The sequence below is a fragment of the Elgaria multicarinata genome, chromosome 11 (assembly GCF_023053635.1).
Source record: "Elgaria multicarinata webbii isolate HBS135686 ecotype San Diego chromosome 11, rElgMul1.1.pri, whole genome shotgun sequence".
NCBI lineage: Eukaryota > Metazoa > Chordata > Lepidosauria > Squamata > Anguidae > Elgaria > Elgaria multicarinata.
In genome coordinates, this window is record NC_086181.1 from 42,933,425 (window position 1) to 42,960,625 (window position 27,201).

General features: G+C 43.9%; 1 gene segment (V, D, J or C); it reads left to right on the forward strand.

The window, feature by feature from the left end:
- The first annotated feature begins 6,752 nt into the window (after positions 1 to 6,752).
- Positions 6,753 to 25,630, forward strand: LOC134405986 (Ig mu chain C region-like). The segment is given in 8 exon segments: positions 6,753 to 6,771; positions 7,421 to 7,588; positions 16,431 to 16,742; positions 17,431 to 17,757; positions 21,304 to 21,627; positions 23,315 to 23,635; positions 23,815 to 24,162; positions 25,137 to 25,630. Coding segments are annotated over 8 exon segments (2,214 nt in total).
- The last annotated feature ends 1,571 nt before the right edge of the window (positions 25,631 to 27,201 follow it).

A 27,201-nucleotide genomic window follows, 5' to 3' on the forward strand; every position in this document is an offset into this window, starting at 1 on the left:
ATGAAACATCTCTTTTCCTCTCTTTTACACCACTGTTGTATACCCACTGCTTCTAAACATTGTAACAGGGGCAGATCAACACCAGTGTTTATAACGTAGTATAGTTCCTCCGATAATGGAATATGTTGTACGGGTTTAAAACGTCACGGGGCACACTGAGTCATTATAACGCTACTTGCCTTTCTCCTTCCCATTATTAATTCATTAAGCCGGGTCACACTGTGTCTTCTAACGCTGTACGTTTGAGGTTCTCACCATTGGTTTGTTCCGCCCACTTCCTCTTCTCCATTCTCCCTCCAACCCATTGAGTGCTATCTCTGCGTTCTGATTTAGGCGCCGAAAGGAAGTTTCCACGCCCCCTTGAAAGTGATTGGCTGACAAGCGACGATTCAAAAGTCAGTCAGCAAAAACTATTACGACGTATGGGGCCACACTTCCAACAGTATTTAAACCGGAATGAATAAAACAAAAGAATGAAGGAGAAAACAATGATGATCAAATGTAAGAAACTAAGCATCATGTGACCCAATAAGTTATCGGAATCCTTCCTTAACATTATAAACCATTAGTGTAGATCTGCCCCTGGTCATAACTGAATATTCTATATTATTAAAGGATTTGCAAGGATAAAATTCTTTTAAGGAATTCACAAAACCAATGAAGTCAGGAGGACTTTGTCAAAGTCAAGAGAACTCAGTCAAATTCAGGAGGACCATATGGTTAGGAGAGCACTATGTTGAATGGGGGCTCCTAGACCCCTTCAGCAAGCCATCTGAGCCATGCAGAACAAATAAAGGACCTCTGGGTCCATCAAAATGAGCTCAACTCTTTGAATCAGTTGCACATCCAATATAGGCCAATACCCCCACCATATTGCCAACGCAACCCAAAGTGGAGATCCTAAGCCATTCACAGTTTGCTATTTTGCCTTTCAACACAGCATTCCATTCCCTACAAACTTCATGCCCATAAATTCACAAATATATAACTCATTTAATTTTCATCCTTCATTTGCAGAATTCTGGTGCGCCCAAATCATCACCAAGCAATAATTCACCCCTAACTTAGAAATAATTACACTATTTTACAGTCATCCAGCTATGTCTCCCATGGATGGAATGTGTTTCCTGTTTTCCTTCTTTGAGACAATGCCCATAAATTCACACACACACACACACACACATACACACACACACACACACACCATTTAATTTCCATCCTTCATTCCTACTACATTTGCAGATTTCTGGTGTGTCTGAATCATCACCAATATAAACTATTCTATCCTGCTATGTCTCCAGTGGATGGAATATTTTTGTTCCTTCTTTCAGACAATGTTAAGAAATACCGCCATCTGCTACCACCCTAAGCCTTCACTAAATAGGCTCATCGTCTGTTTATTCATCTCTCTCCAACCCTAACCCTGTCTCTTACTAATTTTATGTATCATTTGACATCACCAATACTCGAATAGTGCCTATGTGAAAAGACAATCCTGTTGCCTACAAAAATGGCTTTTCCCCACTTTCATTTCCTGTTCCCTTCTCACTTTAACTCCCCTCGTCCTCTTGACTTCTCCTGTCACTACACTGAGACTTGAACTTTTTCCAAACTGCAGAAAAAGCTGGCCTACATGTATTGTCCAAAGTTTACCTAGATGGGAATGTGGACACTGAGGATAATGAAGATTTTCAAAACATCTCATCAATGCTTTCCACTTTCATCATCCTCTTCCTTGTGAGCCTTTTCTACAGTGCCACCGTGACTGTCATCAAGGTAAGATAAATGGGATAGGAAGGAGGGTGCTTAAGTGAAATGTCCTTGACCATGCTTATACCCATTGTAGCAGGAAAGAGATCTGAGAAATTAAAGCAGCCAAAAAGCTACATGGAATGCCAGTGGTCTTCAACGTCCTAGAACGGATGTTTTACAAAACATTGTATTTATAATCTAGATAAATAACACTGCGGGAAGAGATCTTCCTTACATCAATAAATGGTGGTGGTGAACAAGACAACCATTTGCAAAGCAGAGAGCAGTTGCAGGACAACGTTTTCTCCCATTACAACATTAATTCTCCTTCTTTACCTTTTCCAGGTGAAATAGCAAATCCAAAGCCCTCCTGACAATGGATAATAAGATGCCTAAAGAAACTCACTTCGTTTTTTTAACAAGATAATCAGGAACTTATATTTCTCTGCCCTCTTTTGCGGAAAGAGGAATGATTGATTTGGAGGGGCTCCCCTTTGTCTTGCTTTGTATCATGGCATTAAGGTCCAATCCAGAACACACTTATCTAGAAGTACGCCCTGTCGAACCTGATTATATCTGGAAAAAATGCATAGGATTTCATTGTTCGTATTCCATTTGGAGGGATCAAATGATTCTTCCAAGCATATGCAATGCAATTTTGCCTTACTTTAGCACCCGTCGGTGTATATATTTCTCTGTGACTGTCGGGGTCATATTTTATTTCAGCAGTTCTTGTCTGCCTATCCTAAAGCCATGAAGAGGATACTGCAATTTAATTTAGAAAGCAATAGGCAGTGAACTCTTGCAGAATATGTACAGACAGTATGGTAGTCTTTATTGTTGTTGCACAGCATTGCAATAAAGTTATACATTTTTCATGACTACACTACCTTCCGTGTGAGTTGTTACTGTTCTTTGTTACCTGTACTTGTTACCTGTAAGTTATGAATGATACCCAAAGTGCAGCCAGGGACAAAATAGGAACAGTTTATGGAGGGTGGGGATGATTTTCTGATTCTTTTCCATAAGGAAGCAGTTAGACTGTTGGATGACAATGGAGTTAAGGGAGTACTAAAGGAGGACAAGGAAATTGCAGAGAAGCTGAAGGAATTCTTTGCATCAGTGTTCACTGCAGAGGATACAGGACAGATGCCTGTGCCTGAACTAATGTTCTCAGGAAGGGAGTCTGAGGAACTGAGGCAAATAGTGGTGACAAAAGATGAAGTTCTCAACCTTACTGACAAATTGAAAGCAAATAAATCACCAGGCCTAGATGGCATCCATCCTAGAGTTCTCAAAGAACTCAATATGAAATTGCAGAGCTCCTCACAAAAATATGTAACATGTCCCTAAGCTCAGCCTCTGTACCAGAGGACTGGAAGATGGCCAATGTAACACCAATTTTCAAAAAGGGATCCAGGGGGGATCCAGGAAATTACAGGCCAGTTAGCTTGACATCTGTTCCAGGTAAATTGGTTGAAAGCATTATTAAAGACAAAATTAGTAAGCATATAGAAGGGCAGGTCCTGCTGAAGAAGAATCAACATGGCTTCCACAAAGGCAAGTCCTGTCTCACTAATCTACTAGAATTCTTTGAGAATGTCAACAAACATGCAGACAGGGGTGATCTGGTGGACATTGTTTACTTGGATTTCCAAAAGGCTTTTGATAAAATCCCCCACCAAAGACTCCTGAATAAACTTAGTAGTAATGGAATAAGAGGAGAGGTTCTCTTATGGATAAGTAACTGGTTAAAGAACAGAAATCAGAGAGTAGGAATAAATGGTCAATACTCCTGATGGAGGGAAGTAAATAGTGGGGTCCCACAGGGGGATTGGGACCAATTCTTTTCAACTTGTTCATAAATGATCTGGAATTAGCAGTGAGCAGTGAAGTGGCTAAGTTTGCCAATGACACCAAATTATTTAAAGTTGTTAAAACACAAAGGGATTGTGAAGAGCTCCAAAGGGATCTCTCCAAGCTGGGAGAGTGGGCATCCAAATGGCAGATGTGGTTCAATGTAAGCAAGTGTAAGGTGATGCACGTTGGGGCAAAAAAAACCAACTTCAAGTATAACCTAATAGGATCTGAGCTGATGGTGACCGAAAAAGAAAGAGATCTTGGGATTATGGTAGACAGCTCGATGAAAATGTCCACCCAGTGTGCGGCCGCTGTAAAGAAGGCAAACTCCATGTTAGGCATTATAAGAAAAGGAATTGAGAATAAAGCGGTCAGTATCATATTGCTCTTATACAAATTTATGGTGCGAACCACACTTAGTATACTGTGTGCAGTTCTGGTCACCACACCTAAAAAGGATATTATAGAGCTGAAAAAGTGCAGAAAAGGGCAACTAATATGATTAAGGGGCTGGAGCATCTCCCCTATGAGGGAAGTTTACATTAACTGGGATTGTTTAGCTTGGAAAAAAGGAGACTAAGGGGAGACATGATAAAGGTGTACAAAATTATGCATGGTATGGAGAATGTGGATAGAGAGACATTTTTCTCCCTCTCTCAAAATACTAGAACTCGGGGTCATCCTATGAAGCTGATTGGTGGGAGATTCAGGACAAATAAAACGAAGTATTTCTTCACACAGCGCATAGTTAAATTATGGAACTCACTACCACAAGATGTAGTGATGGCCACCAATTTGGATTTCTTTAAAAGGGGGGTGGATAAATTCCTGGAGGTGAAGGCTATCAATGACTACTAGCCCTGATGGTTGTGTGCTACCTCCAGTATTCAAGGCAGTAAGCCTGTGTGCACCAGTTGCCGGGGGACATGGGTGGGAGGGTGCTGTCGCACCATGTCCTGCTTTGTTGGTCCCTGGCCGATGGCTGGTTGGCCGCTGTGTGAACAGAGTGCTGGGCCACCAGATCTTCACCAAGCAGATGTAGCACATGTTAGCAGTTATGGAATCTCAGGATAGAGGTCTGTGTTGATATTTAAGAGATGTGATTCATGAGTCCCAACATAACTAGATTAGAAATTGGTGGCTTCCCTTAGCCATCTATAATAGGGTAAACTTCACTGGCCTTGTGGGGAAAATGAGAAAAAGACTGCCATGTAGAGCAATCAGAAGGGGGTGGCAAGGGTCCTATGTTGCCTCATAATGCATCCCCAAGACCAATCGATCCCATCCAGACCACAATATGAGCCACGTGGTGAGAGTGCGTACACTGTTCTAAAATAAAATTAATTGCCCTTAGATTGTATGTGGCAGGGACTGTAGACCAGACAGTGCTTCATACTGGTTTGGAAGGAAAACAAGGGTGTTTTTGTAGCAAGTTCCCATCATGCTGCAGGGTTTAGCTGATACATTTTTAACAGCAATTCTTCTCAGTCCCACGATACACACTGAAAGATAAGTTACAAAACTCTCTGACACTCAGGCTATCAATGCTTACTAGTCCTGATGGTTGTGTGCTATCTCCAGTATTCGAGGCAATAAGCCTGTGTCCACCAGTTGCTGGGGACTGGTGGGAAGGTGCTGTTGCACCATGTCCTGCTTGTTCATCCTGGCCAATGGCTGGTTGGCCACTGTGTGAATAGAGTGCTGGACTAGATGGACCCTTGGTCTGATCCAGCACCAGGACACTTCTAATGTTCTAAGCTGTCTCAATATTCCTTATTGGAAATGGGCATAAGTGAATCTCCTTAATTCAGATGTCATGGTAACTGCACAGCATTATTTAGGGGGGAAATGGAATTTCCACAAGGAACTGAGGCCCTCAGGAAAATAAAAGAAAAAATGATACTGCAGCCTGCTGTTCACTTGGGTTTCTCTCAGCAGGCATACTATTTCACACCTTTAGCTGAGTCAGAGCACATAAGCAAATTAGTTTCTGTTCAAGTCCCCACATATACCATTTAACGGCTCCATCTGACTACCAGCACTAGCCTTTGGCTCCATTTGAAAACACACAAATGGCCACATTTGCTTCCGTAAACAGGACACATCTGTTCTCCAAATGACTGACCGAAATGTTGGTGGCGGCCTTTCACTAAGTCACATTCCCATCAGCAGCAAATATCAAAATGAAATGAAGCCTCAGGATTCACCCATGTTGAACTAAGTTCAATCATTCCTGCCCCGAAAGACAATATGCAATTATTTATTTATTTATTTATTTATTACACTTCTATACTGCCCAATAGCCGGAGCTCTCTGGGCGGTTCACAAAAATTAAAAACATTCGAAGTATAAAACAACAGTATAAAACCATACTATGAAATACAATATTAAAGCTCAACCAGATAAAAACAGCAGCAATGCAAAATTACAAATTTAAAACACCAAGTTAAAATTTATTTATAGACTGTTACAATGTCGGGAGAATAAAAAGGGCTTCACCTGGCGTCTAAAAGCATATAATGTAGGTGCCAAGCGAACCTCCTTAGGGAGCTCATTCCACAGCCGGGGTGCCACAGCAGAGAAGGCCCATATTTTAGATATGGAGCAGAATATAAATAATGTAAATAAATAAATAAATGTATTAACCGAAAAAAATCCTACATGGCTGGCTGGGGTGTGCTGGGAGTTGTACACCTTTGTTCTGTCTGAAGATGTATAGGATTGCACCTCAAGTGTACTAAGGGCCTTTACAGGGGAGGAGGACAGGGCATAAACAACTAGAACTAGGCTACATCTATGAATAAGGAAGATTTCAAATGTAAAATAACTACACCATTCATTAAATTGCAAGTATAATATTCAGTGTGCTGAATGGAACTCTCTGGTTTCTTTCACTAGCTATCAGGTAGTAAGTATGACCCTGGAGTTCCCATTGTGGCGCTCACGGATACCAGTCTGCTGACTTACGCTCCTATTCATCCCACCAAGCCCTTTGACCCTCCAGAGTTTTCAAATGTTTAAATGATTTTTATTGATTTATTTTAAACTGGGGGACAGGTGTACTGAAAAGCAAAGCGTCAGCCTCCAGCACCATCCCTATTTACTGATTTTCTTCTGGGCACCCCATGAGCGAGAGCACGATGTCTTCTTGTGAAATTGGTATTTGTTTGTGACCTGTGGGTGCAACTATATGATTTGGACATTCAAGGCTCAGACTCTACCTCAGTGTGTTGACCAAGTTATATGTGTCTGAACCTCATCTGTTTGCCTTTTGTGAAATGGCTGTTGGAGCAGAGAACTGGATTCAGAAGAGCGTTTGAGTTTGGGGTTCCCACTTTTCCCTTGAACTTGGAATTTTGGACAAGTTACTTTTCTTTTAGCCATGCCATGCCCACCATGGCAGCCATTTTGTGAATGAGCCACCCTTTCCCCATGGCAGCCATTTTATGAGCATGCCAATGATGCCCAAGATTACAAATGTGCTCCCTGGGTCAAAATGGATGAGGGTGTAATCAGTCTCAGTCAATTCTCTTTAAATTCAATATATATGCCAGAAGTCTTAAAGAGACAGTATACAATCCTCGCAGACCTTACTCATTATGCTTTTTTCATACAGTCACATCAACCCTAATCCCAATAACACAACTAATCTTTATGACTAAGCTTTTAAGAAGATGGGGAAACAGGCGGTGGAGATGGGGGGGTGTAATCATTATGTAAGCAAAAGCTCCAGTCACTAGATGATGCAGTTCATGTCCTTAGTGCTTAGCAAAAGCTTCTGTATCTTCTCTTTTTGTTTGTCCAAAAGGATGCTGTTGTAAAGAGCAGATCTATGCTGTGGGCTTCTGCTGTTCATTTAACTTGCAGTTCTCTAATAAAGCTTTAAGCAAATATTACAGATGTCTCCCAAAGAGAAACAGATTGCGTGTCGGTGGCAAACATCTGGCTGTTTCAATCAACTCTGGCCTTTGGTTTGGTGAGTAAAAGAGATTCTGTTATTTACTCTTTGGGTCCTGAGAAGATAGAAACACACAAGCTGGAGGAGAAGAGACTCTTCTAGGACCTCTGTCTGGGAAAGGAGTGGCTGGCACTGTGTCCCTGCATGAGGGCTAGTGTTTCCATTGAGGTTCATGTTGAGGTTCAGGTTGGCTGGCTTGTGCCATCCTCCAACTCAGCATCTGGGAGGATCGGGAAGAGATCCTGGCCCTCCTCTGTATGACAACCTCTTCAAATACTTAAAAGGTTGTCACACAGAGGAGGGCCAGGATCTCTTCTCGATCCTCCCAGAGTGCAGGACACGGAATAACAGGCTCAAGATAAGGGAAGCCAGATTCCAGCTGGACATCAGGAAAAACTTCCTGACTGTTAGAGCAGTACGACAATGGAATATGTTACCTAGGGAGGCTGTGGGCTCACCCACACTAGAAGCCTTCAAGAGGCAGCTGGACAACCATCTGTCAGGGATGCTTTAGGATGGATTCCTGCATTGAGCAGGGGTTGAACTCCATGGCCTTGTAGGCCCCTTCCAACTCTGCTATTCTATGATTCTATTATTCTATCTTTGCAGAAGAGACAGTGGGTGAGTAAATGGGCTCCCCAAAACTCTGGAGCTGCTGGACATTAGGCTTGGAGGAGCAGGCTGTTGGATAGCCTAGCTGTATCCCACTAGATCCCCTGGGGTGCAACACTCAGCTGAGCCCTCCCAGCTGAGAACATCAGGGAGAGGAACAAGAACTTCCAGAGCAACCAGGCCAGGAGCTCAGTTTGTGCTCCTCCAATCTCAACTGTATGTCAGATTTCAGTGAAAGATGGCAGGAAGCAGCAGATACTTGTGAACTGCCTGAGGGGGCATGCTCAGCTCAAAGGCCCCTTGATACTCAGCTGGGGAAGAGGCCTAAGGAAAGTCAGTGGAAAGAGCCCCATGGCTCCCTGCTAACTTCTCCCAAACTTGCCATGCAGCCAAGAGGTTCCTCATTTCCCAGCCGGGATACCTGCCATTTTGCTCCTCACCTCCTGGCTAGTGTGATGCTAGAGGAAGCTGGAGGGGAGCAGGGCAGGGGGTGGAGCTATCTGATCGTCTACCCCAACTCCGAGGCTCAATTGGGAGACCCTGCTCTCTCAAATGGGTCTTAGGCTTCAAGGGGGCTGACGGGGAGCAAGAGGCTATCTACAAGCTAGCCCCAAGCCAGGTGCTCAACTGGGAGATCCTTGACCACGCAAATGAGTGCTAGTCTTCAAGGAAGGTGGGATGGATCAAGGGAGGGAGCTCTGTGAAATCCTGTCCTTTCTGATGCTCAGATGGAGGTTAAGCTCCCAGAGAAGTAGCAGTCATCAGGGAACCTGGAGGGGAGCAAACAGGTTTTGTCAAAACTCAATGCACAGCTAGGAGATTCCTCAATAACTTGTTGAGCATCAGGCTTCAAGGATGTTGACTTGGAACATATAGGAAACCTGAAGCACTATTGGATGTTGCACTGGGTGATTCCTGATCTCCTGGGTGATCAATAGGCTTCAGGGAGATGGTGGGGAGCCAGGGGCTCTCTGTATGACTGTCCCATGCCTGATACTAAGCTGGGAGTCTTTTCCTCTCCAATATCAGAAGCAGGCTACAAGGAAGATAGCAGGGAACCACAGGGAGACCTGCAAGCCTGCCTCAAACCTGATGCCCAGCTGGGAAACTAGGGGGGATCAGGAGGGCTACCTGGATGCCTGCTCCGCCACTGGTGCTCAACTGGCAGACTCTTCACCTACCAGTTGAGGAGCAGATGTCAAGCAAGCTGAAGGGAGCAGGAGGGCCACCCCAAAGCTTGCTCCAAGCCAGGTGCTCAGTTGGGGGATTTCTTACCTCCCAAGTAAGCAGGGAAGCTTCAAGGTCTGTGGCAGGGAGCAGAGGGGCTAGCTGAACATTTATTCCAAGCCTGGTGCTCGACTGGGAGATTCCTAAGCCCCAACTGAGCATTTGGCTCAAAACAAGCTGGGTGCCTTGGTCCTGAAACTCAGCTGAGAGGCTCCTCATTTCCCAGCTGGGCTACCTGCCAGCTTGCTCCTCATTACCTGGCTAAGCATGGTGCTAACAGAGGCTGGAGGGGAGCAGGAGGGCTACCCCAAAACTTGCTCCAAGCCAGTTGCTTAGTTGGGGGATTTCTTACCTCCCAAGTAAGCAGGGAAGCTTCAAGGTCTGTGGCAGGGAGCAGAGGGGCTACCTGAACATTTGCTCCAAGCCTGGTCCTCACCCAGGAGATTCCTAAGCCCCAACTGAGCATTAAGCTTAGAACCAGTTGGTGGGGAGCAAGGGGTCTACCCAACTGCTGACCTAATCTGGACTTACAGAGAGGTTACAGGGAGCAGGGAGTCTACCTGGATACTTGGCCAAGCCTGATACTTCACAGGGATAATTATGGCTTCCCAAATGAACACCAGCTTTCAAGATAGCTGCTGGAGAACAAAGGAGCTATCTACCAGCTTCATCAACTACTTCCAGCTGGGTGTTCAATTTATATGAACAGGAGGGAAAGAAAACTTAACATTCCTCACTTGGAAGATGCAGAAAAATGGACCCACTGGGTGTATTGTAGGGCACACTCTCTCACTTCATGCAGGGCAATGGAATTTCTTAATAGACTTGGAGAATACACCATGATTTTTGGAAGTACAGCATTGGACATGTCCGATAGTCCTCCACCAAGCACAAATATTGTGTGACACAGACCCATGACCTCACCAGGTAAAGTTATGTAAAGAGTATTTCCTGAGGATCCTGGAGATTAACCTATGTGCAGTTTCTCACACAAGCTGATTGGGGAGGGGAGCAAATAAAGACGGGGACTTTGATGTGCCACTTGGCCTGCAGAGCAGTGGTGGCATCTGTGAAGTTTTGATCTAAGTCAAGCAACTCAGGTCATGTGCAGCAGAGAAAAGTGTATTCAGAATCAGTATGCGAATATATAGCAGTTGCTGGGGAACATGGGCAGGAGGGTGCTGTTGCACTTGTGTCCTGCTTGTGGGTTCCTGGTTGGCAGCTGGTTGTCCACTGTGTGAACAGAGTGCTGGACTAGATGGACAGTTGGTCTGATCCAGCAGGGCTGTTCTTTTGTTCTTATATTCTGGGGATCATGGATAGGAGGGTTCCCTGAAAGCTTGCTCTAAGTCTGATGCTCAGTGGGGGAGATGCTTACGCACATCCCCCAGTTGAATATTAAGCTGAAAACAAGCCTCCAGAGAGCAAGGAGCCTACCTGAAAGCCTGCACCAAGCGTCACTCTCAGCTGGGAGATTCTTGACCTCCCAGGTGATCAACAGGTTGGTGGGGAGCCAGGGGAATACCTGAAAGCCTGTCTGATACCTGATACTCAGCTGGGAGACTCTTGGCCTCCTGTCGTCAGCAGCTAGCAGCCAGGGGAATACCTCAAAGGCTGCCCCAAGCTTGACGTTCCACTGAGAGGTCTCTGACCTTCCAGAGCAGCAACAGGCTTCCAATAATCTGGCAGGGAGCCCAGAGGTTAACAGGAGAGGTTCCTGGCCTCCAAGATCAGCACCAAGCTGTAGGCAAGCTGGCAGGGTCCAACGGTGGTCTATGGCAATCTGCTCCAAGCTTAATGTTCAACTGAGAGACTTTTGACCCTCTAGATGAATGTTAGGTTTGAAGGAAGCTAGCATGGACAAAGGGAGCAATATACTATGGGTGTGTGCTGTGCTCCGAAAATCTGAAGGTTCACTGAAGCACCATCGGAGCTCCGAACCCACGGTGCAGTTTGGGATGGTTTTAAAATCACCAGGTACCCGCGGAGCAGGGAGAAGGTTGTTCAGAGCTCCGAAACACTCTGACTGTTCTTTAAGCTTTTTGAGGGTCGTTTTAACTTGTTGCAATGTTGATTAGGGTGACCCTATGAAAAGGAGGACAGGGCTCCTGTATCTTTAACGGCATGTATTGAAAAGGAAATTTCAGCAGGTATCATTGATATATATGGGGAACCTGGTGAATTTTCCTCTTCATCACAACAGTTAAAGTTGCAAGTGCCCTGCCCTCTTTTAAATCTGGTCACTAGTATAGCTCCTGCAGCTTTAACTGCTGTGATGAAGAGGGAATTTCACCAGTTTCTGCATATATACAAATGACACCTGCTGAAATCCCCTTTTCTATGCAACTGTTAAAGATACAGGAGCCCTGTCCTCCTTTTCATACGGTCACCCTAATGTTGATGGACTAACTGAACACCACTTCTCCACATTAGGAAGACTCTGAGGGGTGAGGGGTAGTTTTGAGACTGACATCGGTGGCTAACCAATAGCCACAGTGTCCTCCCTGTCGTCCCCCCTCCAATCACAGTGCTCAGGGGGAGGGATTGCAAATGAGATAACCCATTTGTCCTTGCCCTGGAAGTCATTCCTTCTGATAGCTCCTGGGGCTTTAGGAAGAGAGGAGGAGAGAGTGAGAGAGAGCTAACGCTTGCTGTTCACTGTTTGCAGTCTTTCTCTGGTTCACTGCTTTTCTTTGGTTATTGTGTGTTGTTTTCTATTCCAATCCCCAAGGGCTCATCTACACCAAGCAGGATATAGTGGTATGAAAACGGTATGTGTTAGGAGTCAGTGGGCCCCAATAGTTGTCAGTGCACTTCAATACCACTATTTATTTATTTGTTGCATTTCTATACCGCCCAATAGCCGGAGCTCTCTGAGCAGTTCACAAAAATTAAAACCATTCAAAGTATAAAACAACAGTATAAAACCATAATATAAAATATAATATAAAAGCTCAACCAGATAAAAACAGCTGCAATGCAAAATTACAAATTTAAAACACCACGTTAAAATTTATTTATAGACTGTTAAGATGCCGGGAGAATAAAAAGGTCTTCACTTGGCGTCTAAAGGAATATAATGTAGGTGCCAAGTGAACCTCCTTAGGGAGGGAATTCCACAGCCGGGGTGCCACAGCAGAGAAGGCCCTGCTCCTGGTAGCCCCCTGCCTCACTTCCTTTGGCAGGGGCTCACGGAGAAGGACCCCCTGAGGATGATCTTAAGGTCCGGGTAGGTACATATGGGAGGAGGCGTTCCTTCAAATAACCTGGCCCCAAGCCGTTTAGGGCTTTAAATGTCAATACCAGCACTTTGAATCGGGCCCAGACCTGGATGAAGTTGTAAAAGGACTGGCGTAATGTGATCTCGCCAGCCAGTCCCTGTTAGTAAATGGGCTGCCCTGTATTGTACCAGCTGAAGCTTCCGGACCGTTTTCAAAGGCAACCCCACGTATAACGCATTGCAGTAATCCAAACGAGAGGTTATCAGAGCATGGATAACTGTAGCTAGGCTATCTCTGTCCAGATAAGGGCAAAGTTGGTATATCAGCCTTAGCTGATAAAAGGTGCTCTTTGCCACTGAGTTCACCTGTGCCTCAAGTGACAGTTCTGGATCCAAGAGCACCCCCAAACTACGGACCCGATCCTTTAAGGAGAGTGCAACCCCGTCCAGGACAGGGCAAAGTAGTAGTGTGGCTCCTGCCTTTTATATCCACTTTCATACCACTTTCATAGTGCAATATCCTGCATGGTGTAGATGAGGCCTAAGTTCCTTATACCCACCCACCCCCACACCCCTTTGTTGTTATTGTGTGTGTGTGTGTTTTACTGTTACCCCCACTAAAAATATATATTAAAAAATGCAAAGAAAATCTCTTTACCCTTCCATTCCAATCCTTTTTTAAAATCCTTTACATTTCACCCCATGCCCCCAGGGCCTGCTGTTAGAGTGTGTGTGTGTGTGTGTGTATGTGTGTGTGTGTGTGTTTAAAGTCTACTACCCCCCCCACTAAAAAAATCTTTTAAAATACCAAAATAAATAATTCTTTGTGAGTTCTGTGTTGTGTTGTTGTGTCAGTCTTCTAGTTTGTGTGTTGTGTGTGTGTTAGTTGTTTTTCACAAGCACACCTTTTCATTTCCTCCCCAAATTAATAAAGCTTGCTCATTATTCCATTATGAGGCATTGAATGGATACTGGTAGTTCTGGTCATGGTGGGAAAGGGAGAGGGAGAGGTACCAAGAGCAACCATGGTGACAAATTTCATCTCTTTGTCTTTATCTTTAAAAATGACAGAGATGTAAGCATTTTTGTTACTTTCCATAGAATACAATGAAGCAGTTATTTGAACCTTACAAATTTCCTAAAAATCAAGGCATGAATGGATCTTCTTCCAACTTGGCATGGCTAAATCCCTACTTAAGAGCTACCATGGTGCCAAGTTTCATCTCTTTATCTTTCAAAATGACAGAGCTGTAAAATTTTGGTTAATTTCCATTGACTATACTAGTGTGGTTATTCAAAAATGGAGTAGTTCTCCTCTGATAATCTGATGAAGCAGAGCAAATGAGTTGCTCCAAAAATCAGAGTGGAGAAGCCATTCAACAGAGCTCTGCTATGAATTTCAGGTTGGAGCACAGCCCTACAACATACACCAGTTTCTGGGGAACATGTGCAGGAGGCTGCTGTTGCACCCATGTCCTGCTTGTGGGTTCGTGGTCAACAGCTGGTTGGCCACTGCTTGAACAGAATCCTGGACTTGATGGACCCTTGTTCTGATCCAGCATGGCTTTTATGTTCTTATGTTCGAACCACAATAAAATCTAAGCAAGTAAAATTGCATTTTGTGACATTCATATCATCATCATCATCCTCTGGGAGGATATGTTCAGGAAAATATTTCCATGAATGCTCTCCAAAGCGTTCTAAATTGTAATGACTTTAGTGTACACATAACGTAATTGAAGGTTTATTTCTGTCTTCTCTTGTTCTCCTCTTTTTCCTTTCCTACAGCTACACAGGAAACACCTTCCGTGTTCCCTCTGCTCCTTTCAAAGGGATTTCCTTTGAAATGGCCATGAATAAAGCCCATTGAGCTGTCTGCAGCTTCCCTGAGATACTGGGGTGTCCGATTTTCAAAAATCCCCCCAAAATCAGGGGAGGCTTGGATTTGCTTGAGGCTTGGCATGCATTTGTATACATGCATCAGATGTCATGGTGCCTAATTTGACATTTCTAATGTGAAAATTGACAGAGTTCTAGCATGGGACTTGAATTGGGGTGCGAAAAATCAGGGGATGATGGGATTTGCTTGAAACTTGCCATGAATGTGGATCTAGATGGCATCTGTGAGGGTGCCCACTTCAAAGTTTTTTATCTGTCAAAATGTCGGAGAAAATCCCATGTCTGAAAATGGGGTGTCTGATTTTCAAAAATTCCCCGAAAATCAGGGGAGTCTTGGATTTGCTTGAGGCTTGGCATGCATGTGTATACATGGATAAGCTATCATGGTGCCAAGTTTGAGGTTTCTAATATTAACATACACAAAAGTTGTAGGCTTTTTTGGATTTCAATGCAAGTCTATGGGGGGGAAAGTGGAGCTCCGATCCGGATCTGGAGCTTCGCAGCGAACCGGAGTGGACTATAGGCGGAGCAGACCCGATCCGGAAGTTGCAAATCTGGAAGAGAAGCGGATCGGGGGGTCCATCACACCCCTAGTCTTAAGGCACCATAACTCTTAGGTTTGAATGATCTAAATATTGGATTTCAAACAAGGTTCAGAAAAACAGTGGGGTTCACCAAAGTTTACCTGACGTTTCACAATCTGAAGATCAATAATAGCAGACATGGTCCCCTGAAACACAGTTTCAGTATTTACACTATTTCCCTTGATTGTGCAGCAACATGGAACCCTTGGGCCTTGGGCTTGTTCTAAGGCACACTCTCAGTTTAAGCAAGGAGACGGGATGGCTGAACAAACCTGGACAGCGGAGGAAGGGGAGCAATGAAGCTGATAGGTTGGGATTTTGATGTGTCATTGGCCATGTAGAGCTTTACCAACTGCCACTGGGAACTTTTTTTGTGGTGGCCTCAGTGAAGTTTAATCTAGGCCAAGTAAGTCAAGCCATGTGCTGAAGACAAAAGTAAATGAAGTGACCAGCTCAGAACTGAGATAAGCATGCAGGTAGTTAGGGGGATCATATACTAACTGAGAAATAGACTAGGTATCAATCTAAGATTAGACTGAAATAAGAATAAGATTTGACCTCAATATTACGGCTTAGCATGTCGTGTGAACCATTCCTAAACATGGTGGCTACATAACCACAGTTTAAACATGCTTACTAACCATTTGCTGCAAAGGCTTAGTGGCCTAACCATGGTTTAGCATGTTGTCTGAACAGGCTCAACCTCTCAACCACGATGAAATGTAAGTATGTGAAATTGCATTTACTAATAATCACCCGATGATAATGGTGGTGGTGGTGGCGATGATGGTGATGAATATCATTCTCTAGGAAAAGGTTCAGCAACTGTTGGAGGTCCAGGGCCCCATTTTTGCTCCCTGGAAGACCCCAAATGGGATTTCTCTCCCCAAAAAGAGGACAATGTTTTTGAGAGAGGGGGGGGAGAAGAAGAGGAGGAGGAGGAGGAGGAGGAGGAGGAGGAGGAGATAAAACCATTCAATAACACTTTAAGAATTAAAATTACCTGGTTTCCAAGGTAAATTTAATCTTTTGGGCACCCCATAGCCACTACAGATGCGTTTTTTGCTGTATTTCTTCTTTTAAAAACTTCTGGAGAAGTTGGGGGCATTTCAGTGGGGAGGGGCTGCATGCAGGCCACAGGGTGCTGCATGTTGCCCATCCCTGCTCTAGGAAAGTGTGCCATGGAGAAGCGAGGAAGGGTCTCGGTAAGTTCCCCCAAAGGCTTCTAAGTTGTAATGACTATTGTAGGGTAAGCATTAGACCATTTAAGGTCTTCTCATGTTCTCCAAGACCTCCCACCTTTTTTCCTTTCCTACAGTTACCCAGGAAACGCCTTCCGTGTTCCCTCTGCTGTCCTGCTGTGACTCCAGCATCAGGGAGCAGAAGGGGAGCGTTACCTTTGGCTGTTTGCTTGCTGGATCATCCACAAGGACATCAAAAATCATATGGCAACCTGACGAGCCAGGGAAAAAGGAATTCCCAGAAGTACAAGGGAACGGAAATCGGTGGCTCAGCACCAGTCAGCTCACAGTCCCATTCTCGACCTTCCAAACAATGCCTTACACCTGCACTGTACAGCAGTCCAATGGAGGCACACAGAATGGCCCTTCGGCCACCATCAATTCCAAGGGTAAGTTTCTTAGGGTGTGGTGGGCAATAAGGGAGCAGAATGACCCGGAAGTGTATGTGGCTGGAGGCAGATGTGGGTTCTTTAAACCACCATTGGTTGTTGTGTCATGTGGAGGGCACTGTTGGTTATTTTCATTAGCTACAAGAGCAGTCAAAATGGTGGCTACCACTCTACTCAAGCTGGCAGAACTCTACTTTTGGCAGCAAGGAATGATGGGATACAAGTGACAGGAGGAGGGAGGGTGGAGGATGAGTTTGTCAATGCACCATGCATTAATAATCCACTCACAGTTGTTTACAACCAGCTCACAGTTGGTCATTTCTCTGATTGTGTGGGGTGTACCCACAAAGTAACAAATTGTGAGGACTATTAACCTACTGTTGACTATCATGGTGTTCTAATGCGGCCATTGCCTGCTTTTAGACAGGAGGGTGAAGACAGTTTTATTTAAGTGGGCCATTTCAGGAATCTTGATTATATTGTGTACTCTGCTGCTGTTTTAAAATGTTCTTAGGTTTTCCTCATTAGTTTCTTTCTGGAATTTGAGTTTTTTGTTGTTTTAAATTTTGCCTTGCATAGAGATTTTAAGTAAGCTATGCTAGATACTTTTTGTAAAAAGACATGATATCAGTGAATGAATAATATATATTCCAACGGTCAGCAACATTTTCCTACTCTCTTTTCTCAGAATGTAATTGGGCACCCCCAAAGCCTGTCCAAGTTCAGATCTTAACCCCCGACTGTGATGCACAGGCCACGGACTCCATCCTGGAGCTGGTTTGCGTCCTTCAGAGCCTTGGCCCTGGAAAAGCCAGCGTGGAATGGCTGAAGAATGGACAAGCAGAGCCAGAGAAAGTAGAGGTGACGTTGGCCACTGGCAAGGACAAGAGCGGTGGTTACTTCAGCTTTGTCCAACGGAACATCAACAAAGACAGCTGGGACAAAGGGGACCTCTACACCTGTAAAGTGACTCGTTCACTGAATGTGACCATGCAGAACACCAGCAAGTGCCAAGGTGAGGGACGCCTGCTCTCCAGATAAGGGGGTGATGGGTGGCTGGAGTTGAAGAGATGGGCAAGAAGGGTGGATTGTTCTCAGGGGCTCACCTGAATGTCAACAGGAAAGCTGAGTTGTGAGCTAGGCAGGTACATCTGGGCAACATCAGCAAGAGGAAAACCCAGAGCAGACAAGCTGCTCCTACAAACTAGCTGTTGAGTCTCAGACTGACTTCCTTCATTCACACAGGTTTTTCACAGGTTGTACTTTCGGACTTAGTGGTACCCAATCATTGTTCTTCACCTATGAACTTCATGAGGACTTGCCATTGACTTTCCACACATCTGGGTGGTGGAGTGTTTTTGGAGTTCACGCATCTTGCCATGTTCCACCCACATGAGTGGCGCTGACATAGCCATATGGGCTTGGGTCAGACTGTGCACTGGAGCATGCTGGTTTAGCAACCCGTTTATTTATTCATTTTAATGTGTGTTACAGAAGTTTTTCACTTGGGCTCTCTTGCTTGAATATTTTGTTGCCGTTTTTATGTAACCTTAGTGCAATTTAAAATTTTGCTTCCTTAAAATGTTACATGCTGACAACTAGAAAGGCTGGATGTAATTTTCGATACACAATTTTAAAGTTTACACTAAAAGGCTTTTTTCCATTATTATTATTATTATTATTATTATTATTATTATTATTATTTACATTTATATACCGCCCCATTGCCAAAGTTCTCTGGGTGGTTTACACAAAATAAAAAACTGAGCATTAAACTCTGATATAAAAAATTTAAAAGCATAAAAACAGATTAGATACAAAATCCAACTATAAAACTATAAAACAACTATACTGCTACAATGGTGCTGAATGAAAAGGTAATAACGGTGTGACACAGTGTAGAGCAGGCATGGCGGACCTCCAGACCACAGACTGGATTCCCTCTATAGAATTTTCCCATCTAGTCCACTAGCTACTGGCCCATGCCCTGTCCCCTCTCTTAGCTTGGAAAAGCTCTTACCTCCAACCAGTAGCTGATCAAGGAAAAGAGGGCTTTTTTTCTCCCTGCTGAGCATTGAAAAAGCCTCCCTTTCTCAGCCACCAGCAAGAAAAGCTCTTGTCTCTGATCAGCTGTTGTTCAGAGACAAAAGCTTTTCTTTGCCTGTTGGAAATCAGAGACAGGAGTGTGGCAGCTGTCAAAAAGGCCAATTAGATGCTAGGGTTGATTAGGAAAGGGATCAAAAATAAAAACTGTCGGTATCTTAACACCCTTATACAAATCCACTGATTTAGAATAATCTGCCCAGTTCCAGTTGCCCCATTAAGGAAAGCTAGAAAAGGTACAGAAACCCAAACGATCCAGGGGATGGGACACCTTCTGTATGAGGCATCACTACGTTAGGAGCTTTTAAGTTTAGAAAAACTATTTTAAGGGCCGGTGCTACCATAGAGGCCACTCAGGCAGCCGCCTAGAGCACCAAGCTAAGAGGGGCGCTGGGCACAGTGCAGCACTCACGCTCATTGGCTGTGAGCTAGGCCAGCCCGAGGATTCAGCTGGGCCTCAGCAGGCGAGATGGCACCCCGCGCCCACCCAGCCGAAGTGAAACCAGGGAAACTGGGGTGGGGGGGGTGTTACACCCCACAAGTCAGTTCCCCAATGTATGTCTGGCGTTTGTAAGTCTGTGGTTTTTAGAATGTTGGCCTGAGTGGGCGGAGTTAGAATGTCTGAGGATGGGGAGGAGTGATATATAAGGGGATGACTGAGGGGATTGGGGGGGGATGTTTTAGGTACTCTTAGAGTCTTTAGCGCTCTCTGTGTGTTAGCTCTTGGGGTTTTAGAGTACTTGGGTCTGGAGAATTTGAGGTTCAATGTAGAGAGTGGTGTCTTTGGAGTGTGGTGTGCGCATAGTTGATGTATATTAAACAATACTGATAATAAAGAAAGCTCAAGAGTGATTGTATGAGAGAAAGGAAAGCGTGTTTGTGAACAGGTGAAAGGATTGGATGAAAGGTTTCAAAAAGGTTTTTAAAAGTTTTATTTGAAACACAGCTTGTGAACTTTTAAAATAAATTTTAATCATTTTGTTTTAACTACCACAAAAATCCCACATGTCTGTTTGGCATTTATCGTCTGAAGTTTATACATTTAGCACCCACTCTTGACAATAATTCACCTCAGCGCATATAATTCACAGCGCATTATTTTATTATTGAAATCCTTCTCCATTTAAACCCCTTTCTCCACATAGTTTGGAGGAAGGTGGTTTTTATCCCTCGCCTCAGGCATATCAAGTGGTGGTGCTTGGCTTGAGCAGGGAGTAGCCGTGGCCAGGCCTGATGTCCAGAGCCTGTGTCATGGCAGGGTGGCTCCACATTCGGACTTCCGGAACATGCCTGGAAAAGAGAGAGAGAGAGAGAATGTATGGGTGAACAGGGTGCATGGGGTCTTTGAGTGAATGCATGTGTTCATGCATGTGTTTGTTTGGAGTGAGTGATGCTGAGTGTGTGTGTGCGCGCACGTGTGAGTTGGGGAGGATGATTTGGAGGTGATATTCCTATTAAATAATGTATTTTAGACCCCTAGACATTCCTTTCCAATTTGTTTGCTATAATTGGCATGACGTATTTCTTGCACTTTAAAATAAATTTAGCAGTTTCAAGTTTTGTTCTTATTTTTCCCAGGAAACATATGTTCTTAAAAATCCAAGTTGGCATTTTTTTCGGGGGACGAAAGTAGCTCACCTTGCCTAGGGCGCAAAATAGTCTGGCACCGGCCCTTACTATGTATTTACTTCATTTCTATACCTCCCAATAGCCGAAGCCCTCTGGGCAGTTCACCAAAAAAAAGGCTACATGGGGTACATAGCAGAGTTTTACAAAATAATGCATGGCATTAAGAAAGTGGAGATTTTTTTTCCCCTTTCGTAATACCAGGATCATTCAATGACACTGAATGGTACGAGATTCAGGACAGACAGAAGTCATTCTTCTCACGGCACGGAATTCACTGCAACAAGCATGTATGGCTTTAGAAGGAGATTTTAAAATTCATGGGAGGTGTTTTCTCTTTTGTATGATTGTAAACCACTCCAAGGACATTTGCCACTTGGGCTGCATACGAATTTACTTGATGAATAAATGCCTCTCAGTGGCAACTAGTCGTGATGGCTATATAAAACCTCCAGCAGCCGTCTGGGAGTGCATAAATGGGGAAAGGGTCATTGCCTTAATGTCCTGCTTCTGGGGTTCTCAGTGTCAAAGAAGTTACAATAAAATGGCACATACATGTTAGAAATGATTTTATTTATTTTTTATAAAAAGGCGTTTTAGAAACACGATTTTATCACATTTGCTATCTGGTTTTCTTACTTTTAAAAAATGACCTACAGCCCATTCCCTTCCATGCTTACTGAGAAGGTAAGATTCACTGTGTTCAAAGACAGTTATGTGCAAATAACCATGTGTAGGGTTTTGGCTCAAAACTTTTCTCAAATATTCAAGAGTATTGCTGGTTTCAAATATTGATTTCCTGCTCCATGTCTCTTGGCATGATGCTCCCCAGCCTGCTACAGTTCAATGCGTCAACGTGCCGTCTTCATCACCAAGCCATCCTACAGAGAGCTGCTTGAGAGGACAGCAACCGTCACCTGCACTGTAGTTGGCCCCAGCCTCGAAAACACCCAAATAACCTGGCAGGTGGATGGCAGGCCCAGCACTGGTGGTCGGAAGAGCACAGTCAAGACAGATGCCAATGGCAATCAGAACGTGATAGCTACCCACCCGGTATCTTTGGAGCAATGGAAGAAGGGGACCCAAATCGCTTGCAAAGTGGCCGGAGATTGCTATGAAGAAGACACCAAAGAAGTCACAATCCAAAAGGACCCACGTGAGTACATTACTGACAGAGTAAAAAGCCTCTTTTGCCATCATACACTTTGGGAGGAACATGTTTTTATATGGCTCTTTTTTATATATACCCACATGCATAGATACATTTTCTAATTAGGACAAAAATTCTCTTCCGCAGACCCCTTTGTAATGATCAGGACTTGAGCGAAATAATTGACCGGGGGCTTGTTCATTCAAATCCCTGTTTTATAATAAACCTGGAGAACTCAGTGACTGAGAAAAGATAGAAATATCTCCTGTCCAAAGGCTCTTCGGGGAAGGAAACATTTCCCGGAAGCGGCCTCAGAATGGGTTAGACCATTGGTCCATCTAGCTCAGTCTTGTCTACACTGACAGGAAGAAGCTCTCCAGGGTTTTTGACAAGAGTTTTTCCAGCTCTACCTGGAGATGTCAGGCACTGAATATGGGACGTTTTGCATGCAAAGTATGTACTCTACCACCAAGCTGTAGCACTTCTGAAATGGCTCCTGCTGAAGTGTACACCTAGAAAATGTTCCACCAGGGTTGGTTATGGAATATCATTTTCTCCACAGCCTTTGAGAGAGTGGAGAAAATGATCCCATCACCATGAGACTTCAAATATTTATTAATCAGTTGGTTTATATCCTGCTTTTCCACCGTAAATGGTGTGCAAGGCAGCTGATGGGTCCTACTCATAGAATGTTCCTGAAAAATCCACACTGAGTTTCTCATTCATTATTTCATCCATACGTAAATAATCCAATAAGAACGTCCATAACATTTAACGTATTGTCCCCCATTCCATTCAACTTTTTCCCATGTCTCTTTTCCAGTATGGTAAATGCCTTAGCAGAAACATGTGTATTTTCCTGCAAATAAATTTGCGTGAATTTCGGGAAAGTAAAAAAAAAATTAGAAAATCTGAAAGTCTATGGTCTGTGCAAGGCCTGGCTTGTGGGGGAGGGGGGTCTGCAGCAGATTCTGCAGGTTGGACTATCAGAACTCATTTTTGTCCGTCTCGAATTTCTGCAGCGTCCGTAATCTGTAGTTAGGTCTAAGTGGTGAGGAGGATGCTTTACCTTAATATATTCAGCAGCAGCTTCCTTCTTCAATGGTTTTTTGAGGAAGTTCAAAACGGAGGTGGGTCTTAGTCCATTCCGAGTGAGAGATTGCTCATTCAGAGCGAGGTCAATGCTATTTGCAAAGCGTGGCTCTCAGTCCCAATTGGCTCCTTTGATGTCAGTGGTATCACAACCCTCTTGAGGGATCCTTCCAAACACATGAGTGCTCAAAGCGTTTAAGGGAACGGCTTTTGCACCCAGGCCCTGCCCCTTTCATCAACATTATTTGTGTATGGTTACTTGTGGTATGACAAAACTTATGTTAATGTAGAATTTAATAACCATTACGTACAATGGGCTATTTTGAGGGCATGGAATAAATACAAGCTTAGGTTTCATCAAAAAATGCCATTATGGTTATCAGCGCAAGAAGGACACTGAAGAAGAGAGATTCAAATGTGCATAATTGGTTAACATAATTAGAACTAGTACAGAACTAGTACAAGGCAAATACAATTTTTCCCCTTTTCATTCCCAGTCTTGTTTGTTTGTATAGGAAGGGCATGTGAATGATTTTTTTTTTTAAAAAAAAAACATCCACAGTTGTGCTTCTGCTATATCTCGCTTCTCTTCTCAATTTAGGATCCACAAAGCCTTCCATTGCCATTTCTCGAGCTAACCTCGCCCCCTCACCCAAGAGCCCCATGGCCCTGATTCTCCTCTGTGATGTGAGTGGTTTTTCCCCCATGGAAATTAGCATCTCTTGGAAGAAGGATAACATCCCCTTGAACGAAAAGCTGTTTGAGAATGGGAATGCGACACCAGCCGGGGATGTGTACTCTACTTACAGCATCCTGAAAATTGGCCGAGATGAACCACGGCCAAAGGCGGGCAGCTACAGTTGTGTGGTCCACCATTCCTCATCTGAAGAGCCCATCACTGCCAGTGAAGATGTACCCATTGGTAAGTGGATCTTCCAAGGTGGGTTCTAAAGTTGTAACCATCAGGAGGAGGAATCATAATTCACTGTTCAAATCCTCTTCTATTTAAGTCTCACAGGTTAGTCCATTATATGGTACATTATTTGATTCACTTTGTAACTGAATGGTGTATGTTCCCTTGTCTGCTTTATTGCTCCTCAGGTGATGGAGAAGATTGTAACCCAAAGGTCCAAGTGAAAACCATCCCGCCATCCTTTGCTGATACTTACCAGACCGGGTCAGCCAAGCTGACCTGCAGAGTCTTCAATATACCGATTGATGAAGATCTTCAGGACCTGAATGTCACCTGGATGCGAGCATCTGACAAACAACTACTGAAGACTGTACTTGAGCAGGGCATAGACAGAGAAAGTAGCGAGATGGTATTCATTGATGCAATAGCTACTGTGAGCGTAGATGAGTGGAACAAAGGGGAAACCTTTGAAAGTAAAATTATTCACCCAAAATTATTTCCTTCAATGGAAGTCAAGTCCCTGAGCAAGCCTAAAGGTAAGTGGCTATTTTACATCCCCCCACAAAAAAAAAAAAGAGTGTGCAACCCTCAATGCGGCTTCTGCAAAAGTACATTGTCTCACCAAATGAGTTATTTGACATTGTCAGCATGCATGTGGATAGTAGTGATCCAACAGACGTCGTGTACTTGGACTTTCAAATAGGTCTTGACACAATCCCTGAGCAAACGTAGCAGTCATGGACTAAGGCCATAGCTAGACAGGGCTTTATCCCAGGGTGAAGCCTGGGATCATTCCTGTGCGTCCACATGATGCACAGGGGATCCTGGGATCAGAAAGGGATGATCCCTCCCTTTCGCCCTCCCCTTCGCCCCGGTTTTTCCATAGTACCAGGCTGAGCCCATGACCATGGAATACGTGGCTGGTTGCTACAGGTTGACCCAGCTCCACGCGATTCCTCACTAGGAGCCAGGAGCCACGCACGGGGTGCAGCGCTCCTCAGGAGCACTGTGCCCATTGGGGGTAGGGTGGGGGGAGCAGGGAAAATGTTGGCTATAATTACCTCCATTGTGACAGTCAGTAGGCCTCTGAATGCCAGTTGCTGAGGGACAGTTCTTGAGTGGTCCTTAGTGTTCATGTCTTGTTTGTGGACTTCCCACAGGCATCTGTTTAGCCACTAGAAAATTCTGAACTAAGAAGACCATTGGTCTCACCCAGCACTGTTCCTTCTGTGGTCTTATGTTCTTACAGTAGGTCTTCAATAAAAGCCAGGTGTGGTTGGCTAGAAGGCCCTTATATCAAAACTCTGATTTGGTCATCTTTGGTAATCAACCAGTTCGCCTCCTAGAGGGCCTCCGCCATGCCTATTTGTGTTTCTGCTTCTCTAAAGACATGTAAATGGGAGATCAGAACTTAATTATAATCATATGAAGGAAATAACAAGAAGGTTAAGATTTTCATTTCGATGTTCTTTTTTATGTTCTCTTTTACCCCTCTCCTTTAACTATCCAGATGGCACCTCCAGTGTGCCATACGTCTACATTCTCCCCCCGCCCTCGGAACAACTGGCTTTGAAGGAAACCGCCACCATCACTTGCCTGATAAAAGGATTTTATCCTAGTGATATCTTTGTCAAGTGGCTTCAGAACGATCAGCCAATAGATGCTTCCGGATACATCACCAGCAACCCCATGCAGGAGTCCAAGAAACCTGAGCGGTACATCGCCTATAGTATGTTGAACATCAGTCAAGAGGCCTGGAGTTCTGGAGTCATTTATACTTGTTTGGTGGGACATGAGACATTGCCCTTCCACACAACTCAGAAGACCATAGACAAGAACACTGGTAAACCAACCAATGTCAACGTCTCCCTAGTGCTTACTGACACTACCTCTTCTTGCTATTAACCACCGTTTAATTTGCCTTGCACAACTTCATATCTCCCTAATTCTACCAGCACCTGTTTCCCTTGTTTCATCTCTACCTGTTTCATTCTTAGTCCTCTTGTAGTTTAAAAAAAAAAAAAAGGAAGATGGTGGGAATGTATAAATTACAGATGTCTTAAATGTTGAAGCAGTAATTGGGCCACATCTTTTTGAAAAGTTATTTGCAATAAAGTATGTTTCTCAAAACAGACAAAGGAAGAACTGCCTTGTCTTGATATAAAAGTTAATTTTTAGTCTCACAATATTACACTTCAGTATTAGTTTTAATTTAATTTTGCAAACATGGAAAGAGAGACCCTCTCCAGAAATTCAATGGGAAATAAAGCTTCTTTGACCATTTCAGCCCCATCTTCTCAGCTGTGCTCTGGGATTCTCAAAGGATGATAAAAGCACTAGATGAACATCCAGTGTTCCTGTGTGTGTTTGCACTGAGAACCATCTCTGTCCACGTTACACCTTTCTAACATGGCAATAAAACACCTATAAAACATTAACACATAAACAGTCATATCGCCCTTACGTCCTGCTTGACATCCTGCTTGTGGGCTTCCCAGAGGTATCATGGCTGGTCACTGTGGGGAACAGGATGCTAAACTAGAGAGGCCTTTGGTGTCATCCAGCAAGGCTCTTACATTCTTATGGGTCACATGCAAAAATGTGGGACATCTGTAGCCACCAAACACCTCAGTGACCTCATGTTAACCTAGAAATAACCAGAAAAATCACTTGCTCATTATGGATACTCCTAATGGCTAAAAAAAAAATTGAGCTGAAACCACTGGCTGTCACTGAGCCCTTCTGAATCTATCTGATAATACCCAGACCAAGGGGGAATGCCAAATTAATTTCACTCAGGGTGACAATACTACAAAGACCAATGCCAAATCAATTAAGTAGCTGTTTCAGGGGTTTTGTTTTTAAAAACTGACACTGGACAAGGTAGTATTTAACTGGAACAAGCAAAAACCAAATAAATTCATGCCATGTTGACAAGTATTCGAGTTGAGATGGATTTAAACTTAGACATTCTTAGAGTACTGATCCAACCTACTGTGTCCAGGCTTACTCTGCCTGGATATAGTCAAGCCACTGATGAAAAAAAAGGTTATTCTTACATAAACTGTAAGATTCAGAAACATCAATGTATAGAGAGATCAACTCATTCACAACCAGAAACTAAAAATCTAAAGAGTAGGTTTGTAATTATTAACTGTAGAGAAAGGAATATCCATATGACATAAAATGTGCTCACTTGTAGGGTGACCCTATGAAAAGGAGGACAGGGCTCCTGTATCTTTAACAGTTGTATTGAAAAGGGAATTTCAGCAGGTGTCATTTGTATATATGGAGAACCTGGTGAAATTTCTTCTTCATCACAACAGTTAAAGCTGCAGGTGCCCTGCCTGCTTTTAAAACTGGTCACTTTAGTACAGCTTTTGCACCTTTAACTGTTGTGATGAAGAGGAAATTTCACCAGGTTCTCCGTGTATACAAATGACACCTGCTGAAATTCCCTTCTCTATGCAACTGTTAAAGATACAGGAGCCCTGTCCTCCTTTTCATATGGTCACCCTACTCAATTGTTAACTCCATTAAGGTGTATACATGCACAAACATCTCACCTCCAATCT